This window comes from Taurulus bubalis, assembly GCF_910589615.1.
Source record: "Taurulus bubalis genome assembly, chromosome: 16".
Taxonomy (NCBI): domain Eukaryota; kingdom Metazoa; phylum Chordata; class Actinopteri; order Perciformes; family Cottidae; genus Taurulus; species Taurulus bubalis.
Window position 1 is genome coordinate 7,759,811 of NC_136604.1, and position 22,633 is coordinate 7,782,443.

Consider the following 22,633-nt stretch of genomic DNA (forward strand, 5'->3'; position numbering starts at 1 on the left):
TCTCTTTGACATGCAATAAAAGATGTGAGTCGGATTAAAGCCTAAAAAAAAAAAGCACACCGTACCAAAAAAAAAGAAGAAGAAGAACATTTCGCACCATCAAGGGTTTTTGATATTTTGTCGTGTCCGTTTCCATCTCTGCCCGTCTTTATCTATCTCTTGCACGGCTGTGTTCACACACTAACACACACACTCACTTGCGCACACACACACACACACACAGACACAGACTCGCGGGAGCAGTGTCAGATGAGATGAAAAGGATGAAAAGGGACCCGATACTCTGGCTTAGCTCTTCCTCATTAGGCAGAGAGAGGCACTGTGTTGGTGTCAGAGAGCTGGTTCATCAGCCCTCAGCAGGACCGAGCCCTGGTCCGTCCTGCTCTGCTGCCTGGACTCTCTGCAGACCACTCACATATGATTGAAGCCACTGCAAATGGAAACGGTCAGTGTGATTTAACATGGCGAGCCCGTGGAGTGCTCTGAAGAGGGCGATGGGGTGCATTAGAGAAAGGAGGGTGAGGATAGAGAGAAAGAGAGGGGAGTGGTAATAAGACAAGTTGTAGTTAATGATATGAGGACAGCTGGCTAAAACAGAAGGAACTGATACTTTTGATCTGAAAAGAGGCTATTAAGTGAATAAAAGAGAAACTATTTATACTGGAATATTAACTGGAAACCGATTGTATCACCTTGTTTTTATTGCTAGGAAACACGTTCATTATAGATATACTCATAAATAAAAGTACTTACATTGTCCTTTGTTTTACAAATATATGTAATACCCATAATAGGGTGAGTGAGATATTTACAAAGCTCCTGGTTCCAAGAGTAAAACTCTCATACATTTTTTCTTTTGACAATGTAAACCTTGATCACTGAGCTTAAAATATGATCACATACTTCCCTAACGGTGTGGGGACACTAAAGGCAACAGCGTTGGGAAAACAAAATCACTTCTCTTTTAAATTCTTGGTCGTTTGTGGGGGAATTCGGCAACGATGACGCCTTGTTTTTGTCCTCAACTGTAACAAGAAAGCTTCTCAATAGCAACGGCGCCCGAGGCTCATGGGTATTTTGTCTTAAGACATGACTAACTATTGCAACTATTATGTACAAAGAAAGAAAGAAAGTTGAAATAAGGAAAACTGCTGATCCTGACATGAACCGATGAGCTCGTAACATCATCCGACCGAGAGTCCCGTGTTTCCATGTTGAGTAACACTGAGGATATTGTCTCAGGAAACTACTACAATGGGAACATAGAGTTGGGAAAGCAGCACCTCCCACTTTGCAACTCTGCTGATGTGCAGCTTTGTCTGGCAGAGCTCAATGTGAGCACTACAGGCTCTAATCTGCTGCAGCACCCAGAACTACCATTAAACATGATCTATGTGGAGCGACTCTCAGCGCGATGCGAATGTGGACTCACACAAGCATGGATGTAAGCAGTGGCTTAAAGTTTCCGTACAGACTTGTGCCGCTGCGGTAGACGGGCTGCATTAATCAAATTACATTTTCTGGTGAATTAAAGATGCAGGGCCCTATTGTTTCACTTTGAGTGTTTGTGAGTGTGTGTAGAAATTGTTCACACCATCAAAAAGTGCAACTGCAACTGAAAATATGTAGTTTGTCCCCTTAAAATGTGTAGTTCATAAAGTGACACTTGATTTACAAGCTTTTATAACAATTTAATAAGGAACAGGAACTGTATGCTTTATTTTCATCACATCGTGCTCAAAATTAAACATCCGACAGTTAGTGATACACGAGAAAGCATCCGTTCTCGTCCCTCTGAATTCTATAGTTTTCTTTGTAAGCGTTCCACAATGTCTGCCATCTTTGTTCACATTAGTGTTGTCACTGTTGCTTTAGAGTTTGCGCCTGTCCTCTTTTTATATATTTCAAAAGTTTTGATGTTTTGAACACTCACATCCATAGTATCAGTGATCATGCACAGAACACACACGTCTTTGATCTACTAGAAGTGTGTTCATGAAGACATTTTATTTCACTGTTACCTTTGGACACTTTTAGATCACACAAACACAGCCACTGTGCCAAGGGAATCTGCAGTATGTGCAACCTGCTACAAAGATTATCCCTGTTCAGTACCTAAAATCTGCCAACAATCTGCCAATCCGGCAGTTTTACCTCAGCAAAAATGTATTAAAAAAAGGGAAAAAGCATAGTGGCACTGGTGTTGCAAAGTGGATCATAAAAACAATACACAACCATATTGATTGTCATTTCTGTGTGAAAGCTTACAGAGAGGGGAGTCAAAATATTCATCTCTGCTGCATTTATGCATGCATTCTCATTCATGTCATATGCTTTGTGATACCACATCTTTGCACATAATCTAACGATTTACGGTTTCTTTGATACCATCTATATGTATGTATGTGTGAGAGCAGGTGTGCCGTTGTCTTGCATGTGTTATTTGGAGCTCCTCGGCCACTAGCTATACACCTGGTGCTTTCCAGTTACTGATCACCATCTTTTTTAGTATTAGGGTGGATGAGGCTGGTTTTTTTTTTATGTTTCCGAGGCCAGATATACGAACGCAACATAAAGAAGCTGACAAAAAATAGGTTTCATGAGCAGCACTCAAGGTAAAATTACAGTTCGAAGAACTGGTATAGAAAGTATAGAAGGTGAGTGGCCTTGAAGTAGTATTTCGGACACATAAAACGCAATGAAAGAAGGGTGCTCAGTGCGCTCGCTTTAAGAACATCGACCGCCTGCTCTCACAGGCTCGAATGCTGAGAGGCCCGGTGTGGCCGTTGAGTTTGAACATCATTAATGTGCGCAGTGACAGCACTGTATAGCAGAGCTAAGTACACATGGATGGAGAGATGGTGGGATGCAGGGAGGACCGGGGGCGCCTGGCTTTGAGGAATCTAATCCCAGAGTTAATTGGTATGACTGATGAAGACAAATTGAAATGGGTCAGCTGAATCAGGGAAGAGAGGACGTGTGAATGTGTATGGTGCACACGTAAAGCATACAAGCACGAGCCCGAACAGTAGATAGCTGTGTGAGTTTGCTGTTCCTCCGAAATCAGCCCGCGGCGGCGGGGAAATTAACTCTCACCGGTTCGAGAACGCACCCAACCCTTCTTGGTGAAAGCTTTTCCTCAACACCGAAGCTGCACCATTGATTTTCCAATCCTCCCATCTATTCACAGGTGGTCTTCTCGGAGGGGCGAGGGAGTAACTGAATGCAAAGCGTTTCACCTCGTCTGTGTGAGTGCGTGTCAGTGTGGAGTGTGGAAGCCCGGCCCTTTGAACGCCGTCCCTCGCGGGCCCCACTAATTGAGCCAGATCAATTCACGGAGACGGCGAGCAGGTTGCCACAGTTGCCACATCAAAGGCATTCTAATAACTGCACACTGTGGCCATTACAGAGCCTGATTTTTTTTTTTTAAAAGAGCCACATTTATGTTTGCTTCAAAGCAAGCATGGCAGCAGTGAATTTACAGAGAATCCAGGCCTTCGCTGTTCTTTTTCAACACTACCAATCAATTTCGACGCAAAGCTATTTTGGAGCAACATTTTGGGAACAGAACAGAGAGTAGTCACACATACATAAATACAACCACTCCAAATTGTACTTTAATTAGATCCTTTTTTGTTGCTACAGTGGAAACCAATAACACCACATGCAGAAAGAGCCTAATGACAGACTGTAAGTGTTCGTCAGACATTGCAATCATACCCTCATGATTTCTCTGTATCTGTGTATGTTTCACACAGCGGCGGTCTATTCTGCAGGATTAGTTATGCGGATGCTGTCTGTTGCCAGTTATCCTTGTCCTTTCTCTTTCTCATTAGTGATACGTTTGTAACTTTGTTCATTAGTGCTGTCCTGTCTCCTGCTGTACAGGCCGTCTGAGGCTGGCAGTCCTCTCCGTTTCTGCAGTATCCTTCACTTCTTTTTTTTTGTCTCCCTCTCAACTCAATTTTTCTCACACTCTTTCCCAACCTTTTTGGCTTCCATCTTTTTTTTTTTTTTTGGTCTCCCACTCCAGCTCTCACTGATTTCTACTTAGCCTCCGTTTCTCAATCGCTCTCATGCTCGCAGCTCGGCGGCACGTCTCCGCGCTGCTCGGCGAAATAATTTACCGCACGCAGAGCTCCCGCGGATGATTGAAGCGTAATTAGACGGCGGAGACAGTGGAAGCCAACGGAGGTGCTCGGGAGCTGGCGCTCGTCAGATGGTCCGTCTCACTCTCACTGCCTTTGCCCTTCAAAACTATCACTTCTGCGGGAGGAGCAGGGGAGGGGGACAGTGTGCTCAGCCCCAGCGCAGCTACGAAATGACACATTGGCAAGTGATTGTATCTTTTCCTTTTTTCTTTCATGAGTGAGATTATCTGCACTGCGCTGCAGATATGTCCACGGGTATCAACCATTTCCTTCAATCGGGCCCATGTACCACCTTGCTTTATGGCGGGCGGGAAAAAAAGAGCCTCAGGCATGTTGAAACGACACTGGAAAAAAGGACGTAATCCTAATCTTAAAACTGGGAAAAATGTTAAACTGACAAATTAATCTGCTCATTTACAGAAAATAATATCAATAGGGAATCAACAGGAAGCCTGAGGAGCATCATGACACAGTCAGGGAGATGAGGATAGGAGAGACATGCAGCTATATAAAGGGAAAGGTATGATTAGCTTCATGCTCCTCAGTCTCTCGAAGCTATGCTGTCACCATGGCAAAGCTCATGAAGCTACGAGTGCTTGTTAGCGGATACAACAATGAGAGAAGGAGTGAAAAGAGCGCCGCGTACGCTTCACATGGGCGTACGAGCCGACGATCATCTTTCGGATGCTTGTACGCTGTCTTCCAGTGTGGCGGGAAATGAGCAGCATGCGGGCGACTGTCATCACGAGGACGCCCTTGTCGATGGCAGCTTCAGGGGGAAAGTGCTGATCGCCACACTGTGCTCTGACAACATATGCTTCGCGAACAAACACAGCGGTGAATGTCAGAGGGGAAATGGCATCGCGTTCAAGGTTGGCGAACATCGAACGGAGAGATGAGTGATGCTGCTGAGTGAGCACCTGTATCCCCCAAAGTCTGTCCAATTATCCCACTGTATTCACGATACAATGCGTCTCCCCCGGTTCTCCTCAGATTAAACCAATGCTTGGGGGTGAGCTTCGCTAGGCTAGCTGTTGTCAGCAACCAACTGTAACGGCACTGTCAGCCATCCCCTTTGATCACCGCCCAGAGGTCACCCTATGTTGAGCCGCACCGTGGGGTCCCGGGTGTCAGCGGAGCTAAGGCGTCAGAGGAGTCACCTTTAAAGCATAATAAGGAGACTGCTGACTGACTGCAGAACACCCAGAGGGAGATCCGCGCTCTTTGCATGAATATAAATGTAATATTGACAGGAAATCTTCCCCGGGAGAGAGTGAGAGGAAGGAAAAGACAAGCCGGCGAGACGGAGCAAGTGAAAGGTAGTGAGAATAAATGAGAGGGTGCAAGAGGAATGAACACTGCGGTTGGCTTCACACCGTTAAACCGTCTGAAGCATCCGATGGTGACTACTGGTTGATGGGCCGGTGCGAGCGCTGTGTTATCATAAACATTTGGAATTCACTTCATGGAGGCACTTTAATGACGCTTTTAGCATAATTTCCCCACTGTAATGTGAAGTGAAGGGCAAGCCGCGCCTCTCTGTCGGCCTGTAGCTTCTGTGAACCGTATAAATATTGGCCGTTGGAACCAGGAGGCACCGCTGCTTCAAATCAAGGCATTGGCAAAAGAAAAAGAAACTCTCCAAAGTCAATATCCTCGTCAAATGACAATAAGAACCGTCTTTGTGTGACATCTGGAAGTGTGAAATTGACTAATATTAGGATTTTCTTCTCTTTATTTGGAACAAAATAATAATAATAAATAACACAGTGAAGAAAACTGTATTTGACATGCCAGGAAACCAAAATAGAAACCAGGAAATAATTTTACCTTTGAAGCATAAAACATTGAAACAACACAAACCACATGCACATCACGAGCATCACAGACTTTGGGGTCAGCTTCAAGCTTACATTGGCCCTAATGTGTGTAACATCAAAGTAGGGTGTACATTGTCAGAATCCATATGATGTTACAGAGTTGTTTTGCAAATTCTTGGCTCTCCACACAGAAGAAAGAAAAAAAAAAATAAGTAGAAAAGGACAGCTTTGTTTTCATCCGGGCTGTTATCAGCAGAAAGCCGACTGCAGCGAGAATAGGGAGGGATGATTTCCATAAAGACTGGCTGTTGTCTGAAAGCAAGCAGCTGTCAGGCGGAATTACCTCTCCGACACAGACACCACAATCGAGGGCGCCCTTCCCATAATTCAGTCTGATTGGCTCAAGGGGAAAATGGCAGCCTGCGGAGAGTGAGGCGAGCGGCTGGTTGACAGGTTTGCATCTGCGAAGCTCGACGCGGCGTTTACCTGTTATCATTCTGTCTGCTCCACGTGTCAGTTTTCACAGTTCGGAAAGCTACCTGAACAAAGTGACTTGGAGAATGAAGTCCACGGTGTGAGGAGGCAAATGTGTGTACTCACCTCTCTCTCTCTCTCTCTCTCTCACACTCTCACACTCACACACACACACACACATACAGATATTGGGGGGTGGTCTGACTCCCCGAATAAAGAAAATATTGAATAAATTATATAATTCCCTCCAAACATAATAGAAAATGCAGTTTTGGAGGTAACATGACCAAAATCTAAAACTTCTCAAATGTCTAGTTGGTTGTGTGAATGTACACAAAAAATAGAATCCGTGTGGAGTGTATATAAGCACACACACACACACACACACACACACACACACACACACACACACACACACACACACACACACACACACACACACACACACACAGACGTACACTCACAAGCCCACACCTCGTCTATGCTAAGTGCTCTTATCTGTGACTTGTGTAGAGGTGAGTGACAGGAAGGGAGGTGCAGGGGGGAAGTGTCCTTTAGGTATCTTAATTATGGCTCCTCTCCTCCCTCTCGCTGTCACCGTCCCCGGGGGAGGGCAAGACAAAAGGAAGGCAATGTTTCATCTCTGCTGCCTTGGTATTTCAAATTCCAAGGGGAGTAAGAGGAGAGAGACAGCAGGGTGTTACATCGGAGGAAGAAGAGGAAATCAAGTGACGCTTCCCTCTTCCCCTCGGTTTCTCTCTTCTCGCCGTCTTTGCAGCTGTGCTTAAAATAAGGCACCTTAATAAAAGCGTTTTAATGGCGTCAAGTCAGGAAAAAAAGACGCAACTTGATTACCGTGACGGTTTTATTTAATGAGCGCAAAGCCTCTGGCTCCGACTTGCTATTCGTTTATTACTTTGTTGTGGAGAGATATATGTGACAAAATGGAGCTGGGGGAGTGAGAGAATGGGGCTGAACGCTCTTATTGTGGAAATCGTCTGTGGTGCTGGCAATCGTCTTTGCGATTTACACCTTCCTCGAAGCGCACCTGGGTTTTTCATCCGGCCCCACCAGGGGAACGCTGCGCCGCCATGGCGGAGCGGAGAGTGTCGGAGACACCTTGGCAGGTAGGCAGACACAAAGACAGCCTGCTGTTAATTATTGATGGGAATGAATTGCAGTCCTTGCATTTCTGGCAGGGGAACACACAGTGGATGTGAATACAAATGTGTTTCTGTGAATGTGAGAGAAAACGGTGGTAAGGGGTTAGAGAGAGAACGAAGAGGGGGCAAGGCAGAGGGCCCGATAGATACCTGGTAAAGAGACATCAGAGAGGTGGCGAGCGAGTCTATAAAAGCAAACTACTCCTGAATGTCTCTCACAAGTGTGATAAAAGCACAGAGCTCCGGCACAGAATGCTGGCCTTTCTATTTGTGTGAACAGAACAATGGGCCATTCCAAACAAAACTATTATACAGAAATGCTAATCGGGAATGATTTTGTGAATGTGCCCACACAAGCACACCTATGCAAACAAACATCCTTAAAAAGGTCAGCTCCTTAGATTTGGGACACTAGACCTCTCTCATGCACATATTGACTGAGAAAAGGGGAGCAATGCAAAGTAGGGGTGTTAAAATAAGCTGGGTAAAGAGCACGGGCGTCTTATCTGTATTCTGAGAGCCTGGCCTCTTATAAATATTGGAAGAAGGACACTGGTGGGGAGAGGAAACAGCCAAATGGTGCATTTGAGAAATGGCACACCTGAGCACCGCACGGAATATCATCTCCTCCTGTCAGATCTCATCCCATTTGATCAAAATAATTGCCACCTTCATCGTTATCATCAATTCTGTCATCTGCGCTGGCGCCATCGCCATGCTCCATCTCATCGGGGTTTCTTTGGCTTGGAGGAGGAGGGGGTGTCTGGATTGGATCAAATGCTGAGAAAATCACTCCTAGTCATCAGCATATTCATTGCTTTAATACTACTGACATTTTGCTCACCTATTTAAATATTCTGACAGCAGCAAATCCTGTGCTGGTACAGAAATAGCCTGGTTTAGCCATGTGGGCTCGTCGATCATAGATGTCCAGAGAGAGAGCCCTGCTGTGCTTAAAGTCTGAGACAAGTCTCTCCACAGCAGCAAGGGAATGAAAGATTTAGAAGATGCGGAAAGGACAGCTGCCAGCCCGGACTGAGGGTCGACACACATTATAATGTAATGTAGCTGATATGGACAGCCAAATATGCAACAATCAACATTAAGTCCCAATCTTAATATCCGGTACAAGATACGGAGGTTAAACGGAGGATAGGCACACAGCCCGCCAGTGTGTTCTTACTCAAAGCCACACCTCTCCATGTGTGTCTGTCTGTCAACCTGCGAACTCACTGGGGCCCTCTTTGTCCAACTGAAACAGCTTGTCTCATCTGCTTCCACTTTAGCGGGCTAATAACGCCGCACAACACGGCACGAGCGGCTGGTCAATCTTCAGTTACAGCCTGGGCCAGCTTACACGCTGGCACTCAAGTTGGTGGAATAATGCCACGGACGCACACGCTCCCCCGCACATGACCGAGTCCACATGACCGCTTGAAACAAGGGGGACCACATGTGCAAATCAAAGTCTGGATGCTGGATTGAGTGAGACTGCAGCTCTGCCCTGTCACAGAGTGCCGGGAAGATAAAACAGACCCTCCGTGCACCGCGGTCGCCTCCCAACTTGTCACATAGCCATAGTTATAAGCCCACATTTAAGAGCCTTCTTGTATTAGGTTGAACCAGTTAGTCATTAAACTGCAGAGCAATGTTGAAAATGACTTTCTATAAAAGTATGTTTATGGACAAAACCAGTTTTTTGAGGAGCTTTCAGGTCCATCAAAGTCCATGAAGTGTGTTAAGTGTACAGCATTAAATCCCTGGAGGGAGCGAGACACTCAACAAAAGAAGTGCTAATGATAATGCAAAAGAAAGTGGCGGCGCTAAATTGTTTTTAAACACTTCTTACCTTGGCCATTTGGGCCTGCACCCCGGTGGCTTTGAGAGACGACACGGCCTTCTGTGCTGCAGCTGGGCTGTCGAAATCCACAAAGCCATAGCCTGCAGAGAGAGAAGAAGAAGGGAGGGAGGGAGGGAGAGAGAAAGAAAGTCAGGCATTAGTAAAGACGAAATGAAGGCCGATGACTAACAAGGAGAATGACAGGCACTTGGTAATTGTAGCAGTAATAGGTTGGTAACATGACTACAGAAGCTGCCAGTTCTCATATCTGGTGAGCACTACATTGTTTGATAATTAGCGACACTGACGTTCATAGGGGGATGCTATGCATCTTAATTAGTAGCATGCATGAGCGATTTAGTAATAACAAACCCCGGCACCCTGCCCACCTCCACCTTCACACACACATATGCAAACACACACACACAGAGACGCAAACAAAATCACACAAGCACCGAGTAGCGTGAAAATGCAGAACACAGACCATCACTGGTTCTTACTTGTAGTTTTAATGACAACTCACAGACGTGTTCGCAAAAAAGACCACGATCGAAGAGATACTACGCACACGGACTCATTTACATGCGCAGAGAGGCGCGTCGACTCATTCCTCAGATTGTTTTTGTTAAATACTTGTTCAGCCTTTTGATTTTCAGAGGCTGTGAAGTTGGCCGGCCCACATCGTGTTCCTCAACAACCGGCACATTTAACACAGCCTCATTTCACAGCCTCCGTAATCCTCTCCTCTGTAACAAATCTCTCAAAGGTCGACAGCGTGCGCCAGAGAGACACGTAAACACTTATATTTCTCAAACGGAGCCTTTCTGTCCACTTACTTACCGTCTTTGTCCCTCTCCCGTCTCTAAACCACTCTCTCTCAACGTCTCTCCCCCTCGTATTTTTTCTGACGTTAACAGCCGCCGGGCCCCATCTAGAAATCCATCACCGGAGGAAAGCGGAAGGGAATGAAATCTGCGGCTGTGATTTATGAGTTATTGTGATCCCGACGTTCTCCGGGATGTATCGGAGACGGGGGTCACGTCTGTGTTAATTAAAATTTGGTGGCGGATTAAAAGCAGTCAATGGGTGCCCTATGATCCACTGTTTCAGAGGGAAAGTGTAATTAGAAAAGGATAATGGGTGTGAGGCGGGGGGAGACTGGCTGCTGTGGTTTGCTCCATCATGCTACAGGCGATTGCGCACTGACACACGTGTGAGCACGCACAGGCATATAACGCCTCACAATGATAACCCATCTCACTTTTTCAGACATTTCGAGGTGTGTGTCTGTGTGGCGGGAGGGAGGGGGGTTGGGGTCATTTTCCTGTCGGTTGGCGGCAAAGGGAGTGTGGAGCAATGTGAAAATCATAACCTGTGGCGGAAGAGATATCAAGTGCGAGGACTGATTAATGGCCAGCTGTTAAGAGTGCGGCTGGGAGGGGTGGCTCTTTAATTGTGGAAATATGAAGAGAGCGAGAGCTCTAAGAGCTTAAAATGATTTAAATGGAGGCGACAGTCAGACAAAAATGTACCCTTTCTTTAAAAAAGGAGACACCAGGTAGACCAAGTCCAACCATTTAGATAGTATTACATGTAATACATGTATGAAAGCATTAACACAAAACAGCATTAAGACAAAACAAAACTTGACTCACATAGGAGCAGTTTTCAAAAAAGGTATTGTACTTAGGAGGGCCGGTTCCACCAAATAAGAAACACAACCATATGTCCTGTCTCGCCTTTTCTAACCTTCTGGATCATTTAGTGGATTTTCTTTGGCCAGGTTTTATGAGATTTTGCCCTCTTCCCAAATACAACAGAGGTGAATTGAATGTTGGCTTTGGTGAAACTGAAAGCAGCCTCCTTGCTTCTGTGGACAATCCACGCCCCAAGCTGTGAACAGTTCTCATGTGATTACAGATTGGGGACAAACTAACATCTGTTAGATTTTGGGCAACCACAAAATGAGCCTTAGCACAGACTGAATAGTCGGTGGAGCTCTACTGGAGGAACCAAAACATCCCAACCAAAAATAAATTCCCAATTTTGGTGTTTTGATGGTGGTGTTTGTGGGGAATGCCGTGTAAAGGGCAATCAAGTTTTTGTCCCTCGTTACTCCAAATCTCTTACTGTCTACAGCATTTGAGTAAGGCCAACTTTGTGTCACATGAGGGATATGCTGAAAACAATCTTTTAGTCGATACATGGAAACAATGCTGTTCTCTGTCCTTAAACTCCTCATGGAGCCCACTTCAAATCAATCTTTGTCCGGTAAATTTCTGTCAGTCAGCAGAGGAACATTTTCCGGCCACGATCCTCTCAGTCTGACGAGGTTTTCAGTGAGAGTGAGATCTGGTGACCGTGAAGGCATCGAGCATGTGATTCACATCATTGTTGTTCTCATTAAAATGCACACTGAGCCCTCGCACGGAGCCCGTTTGATTTTCAGGGTTGTCCCTTTCATTTGTCACATGAATGTCCGCGTTTCTCGGTTTGCAGCGAGGCGGTATGTCTGTATTTGGAAAGACATCTTGCCGTTGAATCCTTGAAATGCAGTTCACCTCAGTTGCACTGAGACAGAGGCAGAAAAGACATGGATCTTTCCAAACATGGGTAAGAAAAAACAAACTAGACTAGGGGTAAGCACGTTTTTGTTGTTGTAATTTGGGTGAACTAAACCTTTAAACAAAACAGATAACGCACTCTCTGCAGATCTAAGAACATATTAAAATCACATCAAGAGAACCACACAGATCGTTACTGCAGCCCTCTGGGCGACGGCTGGTTCTCTCTAATAATCTGAACATACCTGGGACCCTCAATTACAAATGTAATATTCACCCCACTGCTACCTGGAGTGCACTTATCAAACTTTCAGCATCATGAGGATTTTGGAGAATGCTGACCTACATTCAGATAGCTCTGAATGGATGAAAAGGTGAGGGGGAGGCAGGGAGAAAGGGGGAGAGAGAAAGGCGGCTACAAAAGAAAGGCAGCGTGAGAGAAGGGGGCTACTTGGAATCAGCTGAATGCCCTGAGGAAGACTCACTTGACACTCGGCTATAGTTGTATACCAGTAAAAGTTCCAGTTCGCTCTTCCCCTGTGCAGTTACTGTAGCAGATATATACACATTATGGTTGTATAATGTGGCATGTTTGATCCGCAGCCACGGGGTACAACTGTTAAATGCTTGTTTTGTTGGAATATAACATAATAATTGAGAGACATGAAGGCAGCTTGAGTCTGTTTGTGCTTTTATCAGAAAGAATGGCGGTGGAGGTTATGGGAGAGTCAGAATCTTTGTATGTGTGTGTGTGTGTGTGTGTGTGTGTGTGTGTGTGAGCTCCCCTGCTTCAATACTTGTGACAGCCAGCTTCAGTACCTTAGAAGTTAAGTGGCTTATCATCACAGTTTAAAGAGCAAAGAGTAGGTTGATACATGATATGTATATACTTCAGATATATTAGATTAGATGTAGGAATGTTTTTTGGGGGGCTATGTACCGTGAGCAACGTAAGACATATGTCTTAATATTCACTATTTGGGAGGACCCATTATGTTGTTAAGTTTGCATTCCACTCGGATATTGGACACCAGTTATCTTAGCTTGCTCGTGTCACTGCAGAATACATGTGACTTAAATAAATCCTTTTTGGCCAAACGTCCATGCGTCAAGTGTGTATACTGCATATACTGACCTCTTAGCGAAAAATGATTAATTTCAGTTTGATTTTTGGTGCTAGACATTATAAGCACAGTTATAACTGTCGTATCACATCGATCATCCACAGCCGTTTGGACATTGTTTCCAGGGAAGACACTCATTGTCTTGTAATTGCTATAGAATAGTTAATAGCTGAGCGACCTGGTGTTTATTACCTCATATTTAACTTCTCTTGCCAGCTCAAGCTACTTTTACATCTTTCCCTGCAGTCAGTAAAAAAAAAAAAAAATCACTGAAAACTCATATCGCTGAATACAGGAGCGATATTTGATGCAAAAAACATGAATCATCCAGTAGCACCTCTTTTTGTTGAATTTGCTAGGATTGAGAAGGTGCCACTTTGCTTTCTTTTGCATATCATGAATATATATATATATATATATATATATATATATATATATATATATATATATATATATATACATACAGTGATAAGACTGTATGTAAAAGCCACTGTTGGTTTAAAGTTTAAATTCACTGAAGGTGTCTTGATTCATCCAGTGTGTACAGAATGATCAGGTACTGTGTGTGTGTGTGTGTGTGTGTGTGTGTGTGTGTGTGTGTGTGTGTGTGTGTGTGTGTGTGCAGGTGCTTCTGCTGAATGTATGTTGTTTGGTTAGTCCTTGAGCAGAAGAAACCGTCTACTGAGTCGTGAAGAAGAACAAGCGAGGTCAAAAAACGCTCCACTCGATTGAAGACATTCGCATCGCACTCGTTTTTACAACACCCGCACTCGCACACAGAGGAATGTGTTTCCTGAAGCCAAGTACATGCTGTCCTCCGATTGTATTCAATGCGGGCTCCCATCTTAAGTGGGATGCAGAGGGCAACGTGTTGCTTTGAAGCCTCTGCAACAACACAAACATCCAATCGATAGCTGTCACTTAAAGGCGGCTCAAAGTGACTGACTGCATACGTGGTCGCTGATATTGGTGTGCAGCTGCACACTAATGTGCACATGCACACACTGGCAATATGACACACACACACACACACACACACACACACACACACACACACACACACACACACACACACACACACACACACACACACACACACACACACATGCTCTATGGACAGACACACTGACTGTCTCTCAGAGAGGAATAAAGAGAACATGAGCTGCCGTATCATATTTCCTGGTCTGGCTCTAACAGGGAGCCTGTCAAGATAAAAGGACCATCTTCAATCAGTTACTACAGGATGCTGCTATGCTACCACTGCTTCGATGCTACTGCGGGGCCAGTGACTGTGCTCGCATTGGATGTGCGTGTGTGCCTGTGTTTGTGTGTGTGAGGCAGGGCGCTCCCTAATGGAGGTGTAGGTCTACAGTATAGATGATGCCACCTTGGGCTACGCTCAGCACAAAAGTCTTCAGTGGAGAGCGGAGATAAGGGACTCATTACAGTGCGTGTATTGACGTATCAATCATCCACGCATCATTCATGCGCCGTCAAATTATGCTAATCCTAATTACTTCTGGGGAAATTACCATTTTTTATCTGCTAATAGTCTGGATTGTTTGGGGTTTCCTAGCCACTATATCCACTCACCATTTTCGCCAATATTTTCCATTTTTCACATTCTAATATTCAGCGCTAATGATCCCATTTTGCACAGCATACAATGGAATAATAATGCCCTAAGTATGAATAATGAATCAACGACAAGTCACGGAGCATTATAATGGCATACGGGGCAAACAGTGTAATTGTTTACGTCCTTGTGAGTCATCAAGAGGAGGTCTGAAGCTGCTGTTGCACATGGGAGATTAATCATCGTGGTTACACCAATGTTAATTCCTAGTTTGCATGTATAAAAGTAATTATGGTTAATGGTGGAGATAGATGCGCCGTACCATGGACAAATATGCATAACAATGCCTGTAATATGATTCTTATGATTCATGGTGCAGCCGTAGTACCGCATCACTTTCCATCCTCCAGTATGTTCATTGTTACAACCTCGCTCTGCTTTCCTACTGCCAACATGTGACTTTGTGTTTTTGCGAGTCCATATTGTGTGTGCAGTAGTATGTGGTGCTGAAATTATTAGTCACTTCATATATTTGTGGATGAATAGTAAATTAATTAAGAATTTATTTGAGAATCAAGTCATTTATCAAGAAAAAAAGTCAAATATTCAGCGGTTCCTGATGTTTAGGGCTGCAGCGACACTGATCGAGAACAGAGTAAAAAGACAACATTCTTACATTTGCAAAACTTAAACCAGCAAATATTTGATTTATTCCGTAATAAATGGCAAAAATAATTACCTGATCAATGAAATGGTTGATGATGGTTAATAAATTGATGACTGTCAATCAATGAATTGTTTCAGCAGTAGTAACGTTTATTTTCTTTTTTTTAAATGACTGTAAAGTGAATATCTTTGGGTTTTGGAGTGTTAAAAAGACGAAACAAACAATCTGAAGCTGAAATTGGGATGAGGAATTTTCAAAAAATGACCCATTTAATTGATGAAGTGATAATAATAATAAAATGAACTAATAAAATAATACAATAATTGGTCGTGGTTATTAAGGGAAACATAGTTTTGACCACACAAAGAAACCTACATACATGAATGAAGACAAGCTGTCAAAATATGTTCTTGCTTGCATTTTTATAGATGTCTTTGGTCAGTTTGGGGGTCTGCCCAGCCTCTCTGCCCTGCAGGAGGGGCGGGTGGTGCTTCTGTGAGGCTGTGGTGAGCTGTGCAAACACTGAGGGGGGCATTTAAATAGCGAAAAGGCATCCATGACTAACTGCGGCCAAAACCAGACCGCCTTGGTCACACTCCAAACCCAGAGGAGAGCATCCTCGCTGGGACTGCATTCCTCTGTCCTTCTCCATTCACCCTGCACCACCAGTGGTGACTGATGATACATTTTGTGGCTACCCTCCACTAAACCCTGCACTGTGTGTGTGTGTGTGTGTGTGTGTGTGTGTGTGTGTGTGTGTGTGTGTGTGTGTGTGTGTGTGTGTGTGTGAGGGTAAGTGAGTAAACATGGGAAGACCATAAATCTATCACACACACACACACACACACACACACACACACACACACACACACACACACACACACACACACACACACACACACACAAGTTTTACTTCGATTTAAAAAAAGATATCTAGTTGCGAATATTTTGACGGATATTGCTTGATCACTATTCTAATTTTCATTGAAAAACATATTCAAATTATTAGGTTGTGATTATTGCAGGGATGTGTATCAAACTAATATTTTTTTTTTTTTACATCTGCAGAATATGATGTGTAGGCCAGGACATCTCTGCAGCACCACAATATGCAATTTAAAATGGTAATTTGAAACACGTTTTACCTTCAACAAATATTACACCTCCAGCAGCAATTTGAAATTGCACGAGGCATTGCTACAATCAATTGTGCAGCCCTGAATAAAACCAATAATACTACAGCTTCATCGAAATGCTCCAGTCCAACATGCTTGCATAAACTCATGCCATCCCTCTCATGCACCCTACTGGTCCAGCGTCACCGTCCTGCCTGCTGTGCGCTTGGAGACAACACTTTTTGTAGTGAAATGACTCTCACAGAGGGCTCCTCGATATTAGACACAGGCGAGGAGATAGTGGTACAGGCAATTAACTTATCAACCCTGCAGCATGGATTTATAGCTAAAGCATTCGTCTTGGGCTGAAGCAGCCAACCCATTGGCTGTATTGTATTTCTTGTCATCTTCTCTGCAGGTACAGGAGTGTCCTTGTCAGAGAGCTGCAGTCGTGATCCGCAGAGGGCAAAGAGCCAGGGCTCGTGGCCAAAGGGGCCACTGGCAGCTCATTGTGCCGAAGTCAAACTGAACAGGAGGTTGGAAAAACTAATTCCTCATCCAATATCTGTGCAAATGCTTCAGATGAGTTCGGCACAACGGCGGTGCCCCTGCAGACGTGCAGAAGATTGGATGCACGTAAGGGATGAAACTGTTTAACATTCATGTGACCCTGACGCCCGGGCCACAATTTTTCATTTGATTTCATAATAGATGTCATATCTGTTTATTTCAGACACAAAACTGTTTAGAAGCATTTGCTCATTTGTAAAACAAATAAATAATAATAACAAACTGTAATTGAAAGCCAGTACTTTATTTATTAATAGAGCTACGCAGGTCACTGCGTTTTCCACAATACTGCCCTGCAAACCTTTCAAAATAAAAGCCTCGTCTCAACAAATATTGTCAAATAATGTCGACAAAAAGACATTAGAGGGCTTTCATTTCAAAAATGGAAAAAGGAAGTGTTGAGTAAAAACTTAATATTAACTTTGTTTCATGTCTGTGACACGCTCTTTAGATAAAGACAAACTAATATCATATTGAAGCAGGGGTGAAATGTGAAATAACATGTTGCATTGACATTTTCAAAAGGGCGAATATTAAAATATTTCAACATCTGAGTTCACAATAATGATCTCCTCTCCATCTCAGGCTTCCTTTCTTCTTCATTTTTCTCGTCATCATTTTTCTTCCCTTTTTACCCTCCTTCCTTTGTTCCTTAATTAATTCCTATCCGTTCACACTTGGCTATAGCACGGCACCATATGGCTTCTACGACACTCTGAGCTATAAATCCAGCATGACAGTCGAGACACCATTTAAAATATGTGTGTGTTATATGAGGTCTACAATTATGTTGAAATCCACGCCGAGGTGCTAAAACATAGCATCAAGACAAATGGTATGAGGAGACCAAGCTTCTAGAAATACAAGTTCATCTTCACAGACCAGAAGAGGTATCAAAAATAAAGCATTCACACGTTGAAAGAACGTCTCCCCTCGTTGCTGACATTCACTGATTTAAAGTAGCAGGAAAAGATGTCTCCTAAACTGTTCAGATATGGTCTTCATTCAGATCGGTCGATAACATCACTACTCAGGCTCCATCAGCATGCTATAGCTCAATGGCAAACGCCGACGTGTTTGGTGCAACATGTGAAGAGCACTCATGAGCGGTTTGAGACCAAAAGGGTGTTAATTACTTGTCAAGAGGTTGTTAAAAGCAGACCCTGGGAAAAAAAACCCACTGAGTGGCTATACAGAACCGCCAAAGAACACACACACACACACACACACACACACACACACACACACACACACACACACACACACACACACACACACACTCAGGTTAGAATGTCAAACAACCCTGGATAGCTGCTCATTATGGTTCCCGTTGATGTGAAAATGCCACAAGCAGTATAAGCACATTTCGACGCAAAGAGCAGGTGCGGTCCTTGTTTCGCACTCCTCTCTCACTCCACCTATAGAGTGTCTTAAAATAACTGCACTCCCATCATTCCGTCTGTTCCAGGGGAATTTGTACGGTTAGTATTCACACTAGGTGCCATCTTGTGCGCCACCGCATTACACCCCACTTTGGAGCGACAGGTTGTAAACAATGTAATCACGTCAGGTACCTGAAAGCGCCACCAGCGAGCCGAGAGGGCCGGGTAAATATTAGAACAAAGCCGGATCGATGAAAATCAGGCGTCCTCGCAGCAAAGGGAAAATCTCCAGGCGGAGACCAACATTAAAAATCTGGACAAAGTGCCCCGTTCCCTCCATGCGGCGCGTTCCTTTTTCTGACATCGGTGAGTCATTCATGAGGAACGGCCTGGCCGCCCCCAGCTGGCCTTCCTCTCCATTGCAGTCATGATTAATGCCTTCCTTAACCAATCAAGGGTGTGATCATTAGTCAGGGGATGTGCACGGGGGGCCTGCCTTGGCAGGTCAGTGGACGGCCGAATCTCTCACTGCGGTTACTGCCACCATCCACGGGTTAGGTCCGGGATAAGAGATGACTTGAGGTACGCCTCCTCACCTTCCACCAGTGCCCTCTGAGGCATTTTGTCAACAAACGAGACAAAGAAGGGAGCCAATGACTAGAGAGGGAGAGGCCTCGGCGGTGACAAACATCTGCAACAGATAATCCCAGGGCTCTGCTTGTACTTTGCTGAAGTTTATTACAGAATCTTCGGTCTCTGTTTGGATCCGCGAGATGGACAGTCAACAATAACGCTTCGGAAACGAACGCATTCCTCCACGCTGCAACGAATCTGTGTGCTAAAAAATGTTCTTGGGAAACCGGGGTCTATTTTGATCTGTGACTCTGCGGCCCCGGGCTTTCACCTCGCCGCGACCTCCATCGCACACATGTACGTCCGACGACCGCGCTGCATCCAAAAACAGCACAGGAAGTGGAGGGGGGGGGGGGGCAAAGGTCAGAGCTCATGGAATGCAGCGCTGATGGCCCGGGCCTCTTCTATTTACAACAAACTTGGCCAATCACATGCCTACTTGGTGGTCGGCCAACTTGGAACTTACTGGAATGAAGACTGGGGGGGGGGGGGTGGTTGTATGTGTGTGTGTGTGTGTGTGTGTGTGTGTGTGTGTGTGTGTGTGTGTGTGTGTGTGTGTGTGTGTGTGTGTGCATGTGATGCAAACAAAGGCTGCGGGTGTTATCCAGTGAGGCTCTGCCTGCTGAATCTGTCCAAATCAATGTGATTATCCCTCAGCTATTGCTAATTAGAGTCATTAATAAGCAATGCAAAGCAGGAAACGGCACGCGCTCCCTCTCCCTCGCTCCTTCAGCCGATCTCGCCTCTTTCTGGAACGGGCTTTTAGGGAGCCGAGGCATTTGGAAAAGGTCCGCTGTTGGCCACATTTCAGTCGAGATTCTCATCTGCACATAATTCACTTTCAAAGGGCAGAGGGGGCGGCAAAGAGAATCCTTAATTGCGCCGGCACCGTGTACAACATAGACAAATGTTTATATCTCAGCCCCCTAATGAGAAACCAATAACGGATGCAAAAAGCACTCTCTGGCTTTTCTGCCCCTCCCTCCTCCTCTATCCCACCCCAACCCAAATACACAGATACACATGGACATGACAATGAAAAACAGGCCTTTTTGAAGAGCGTCACCTCATTCATCAATAGCCCTTGTGCTCGGAGTCATGCAATACTCCACTCAGGCACTGATGCAGCAATAAATCTGCTTTTATAGAATGTAACATTGCCTATATTTCTCCATTAGGCTGATGCTCTGGAAAGGGCATTGGATGCTCCGGATTGTAATGGTCAAGCTTCTGACAGGCTTTTAAATTGCACCCAGCGAGGCAACAGTGATTCAGTATTCAAAAGGCAAGTTTTAAGGAACAGTATGCAAAGACGTTCTGCTGTATATTCATTATAATGACATTTTGTTTTCCGAGGGTTATTAAAACAAACATATATTCCACTTTAATTTATACAGTCAATTGTTTGGACACTTCCAACATGATTGGACTTCGCTGAAATAGGACGTTAGCCTGTTTTACATCAAGTCACCCACATAATAGAGTAAAGGCGACAGTGATTCTTTCAAGATGCGAGTTTATGCAATGCCCTTGTGAGTTTTTAACATCCTCGTACAAAATGGATGGCGGGTTGCAGGGCGAAGAAATGAACAACAACAAACTGCCGAATACACAGCCACGAGAGACTATCTTCTCATCTCATCAATCTCCCACCGGTCAGTGCGGTGGTCCGTCGCGGCAGAGCGCCAGTCAGACCGGTGAATCTCGACGCAGCCTTATCTCCCGGCGGCGGAGGGGGAAACGGAGGTCCTTCAGAGGGCTGAGGTCATTTCCTCTGCCTCCGGGCTCTGGCAGGAAAAAATAAAATGTCTCCATTCGGTCAGCCCTGCTTTATTTCAAACGCAGCCTCTGCCTTTTAAGAGGCCCTTGTGGGCACGGATGGCAAACAAGCGATTTTGGGTTCCCCTGCAATCCATCCCTTTTCTCTCTCCCCCTCTGACACTCCCACCCACCCGCTCCGTCTGTGATGCAAACCCCCAAATCTCTGCTGTATTTCTACAGTAACTGTGGAAGTGCAGGGAAGGCTAATATAGACAGACAGTGTGTGAGATCGAGGGAGAATAGTAGAGACAAAAAGGGGAAGGAGGAGCATGAGAGCAAAACAGAGAGAGATGAAGAGATGAATGCCTCCTCCTACCCACAGCGCCCTAAGGTCCTTTCACAACTTCCTGTTAGCATTTCTCTCTGAGCTGGGCTACATCCAAAGCATGTGTGTGTGTGTGTGTGTGTGTGTGTGTGTGTGTGCGTGCATTTAAAGGCATGCATGGTTTGTATGCAACCGTTGTGTACCCTTGCGAGAGTACAATGTGTGTGTGTGCCTGGAAGCTGTTATGTGTGTGTGTGTGTGTGTCATAGAGTAAGGCAGGGAGCGAGGGAGTGAGTCAGCGCTGGGAAGATAGAGAGGCTCATTGAAAGGCCTGCGTGGTGCGGTGCGGTGGAGGAGAGCAGCCAGAAAAGGCAGACAGGCAGGCGGGCAGGCGCACACGCTGTGATGTTAGGAAGAGGATTGATAGATCTGTTGCATGGCCACTGATGCTGCAGGAGCCCAACACACCTCAGGCAGATGGATTGGGGGTGCGTGCGGAGGTACGATCAGTCTTTGTGCGAGTGTGCCCTCATTGCTTGAGTGCGTGGGAGAGGTGTATTACATGGTCTTGGTGTGTCGTTTTTTTGTGATGTGGCACTTCAAACAGGGCTTTGCAGTACTCGCGCACACTCGTCCACTGAAGGGCAAATGTATAGATAGATGTATAGTGGGGAGACAGTGTGTGTGTTGTTAATGATCGCGAGTGGGCGCCATATGTGTGTTGGCTCATGTTTGCGTGCACACCAAGATGTACCCATTTCACTCACACCTGACCTGTAAGCACAGAGAGCGTCATCACTGTTTTTCTGCTTCTCAAAGCTCCCACGCTCACTATTCCATCTCACATATCTTCAGCGATCCACCTTCCCATCATCTCCCTCACATTCAATTTCATCTTTTTATAGCTGTTTTATCGACCCAACAAGTAAAACACGTCTGCTACACAGAGGCTGCCATCTACATTTAACGTTTACAAACGTACAGTTAAATCTTTTTAAGGACCTTTTTGAAACTTGACAGCGTAACAAAATTCTAAACATTTGTATTTCCTGTATTTCCTGTTGTAATGTTTGCAGGAGCTGCCAGGAAGTTATCTTGGACTAAAGCTGTTCCTTCAGCAACAGAATGGTAAAAGGTTGATGGGTACAGAGTGTATGTCAGGGCTCACACATACAGTAGATATATAATCAGTTGGAGGCTCAAGTAAACCAGCTGTGGTGGCATCTGACTCTGGACTTCATGTCAATGATCGAACCGCTTTTGTGCAGCTTTATGCTTGAGCAATATGTCCAGGAGCTCCTGTAAGATCGGCCTCAAGCTGAATCTGAATGATGAAACATCGTCATCCAGCAACCATTACTCCATATTGGATCTAAAGACCGTCCCATTGTATCTGATGGCCAGGTTTGGAACTCATGTCCCCAAAAAGTGGAATCTACCAGCAATGTGCACTGATACATATCCGACT

General features: G+C 44.9%; 1 protein-coding gene across 2 annotated transcripts in view; it reads right to left on the bottom strand.

Moving 5' to 3' along the window:
* The window catches only part of LOC306749163 (RNA-binding motif, single-stranded-interacting protein 3), a gene marked incomplete at its 5' end in the record, with an annotated part of 261,463 nt that overhangs the window by 110,268 nt on the left and 128,562 nt on the right, over positions 1–22,633 (bottom strand). For both annotated transcript variants that reach the window (XM_079232420.1, XM_079232421.1), the window contains one exon: positions 9,458–9,549. In XM_079232420.1, coding sequence (XP_079088546.1) covers positions 9,458–9,549 — 92 coding nt within the window. The remainder of the gene's footprint in view (positions 1–9,457; positions 9,550–22,633) is intronic.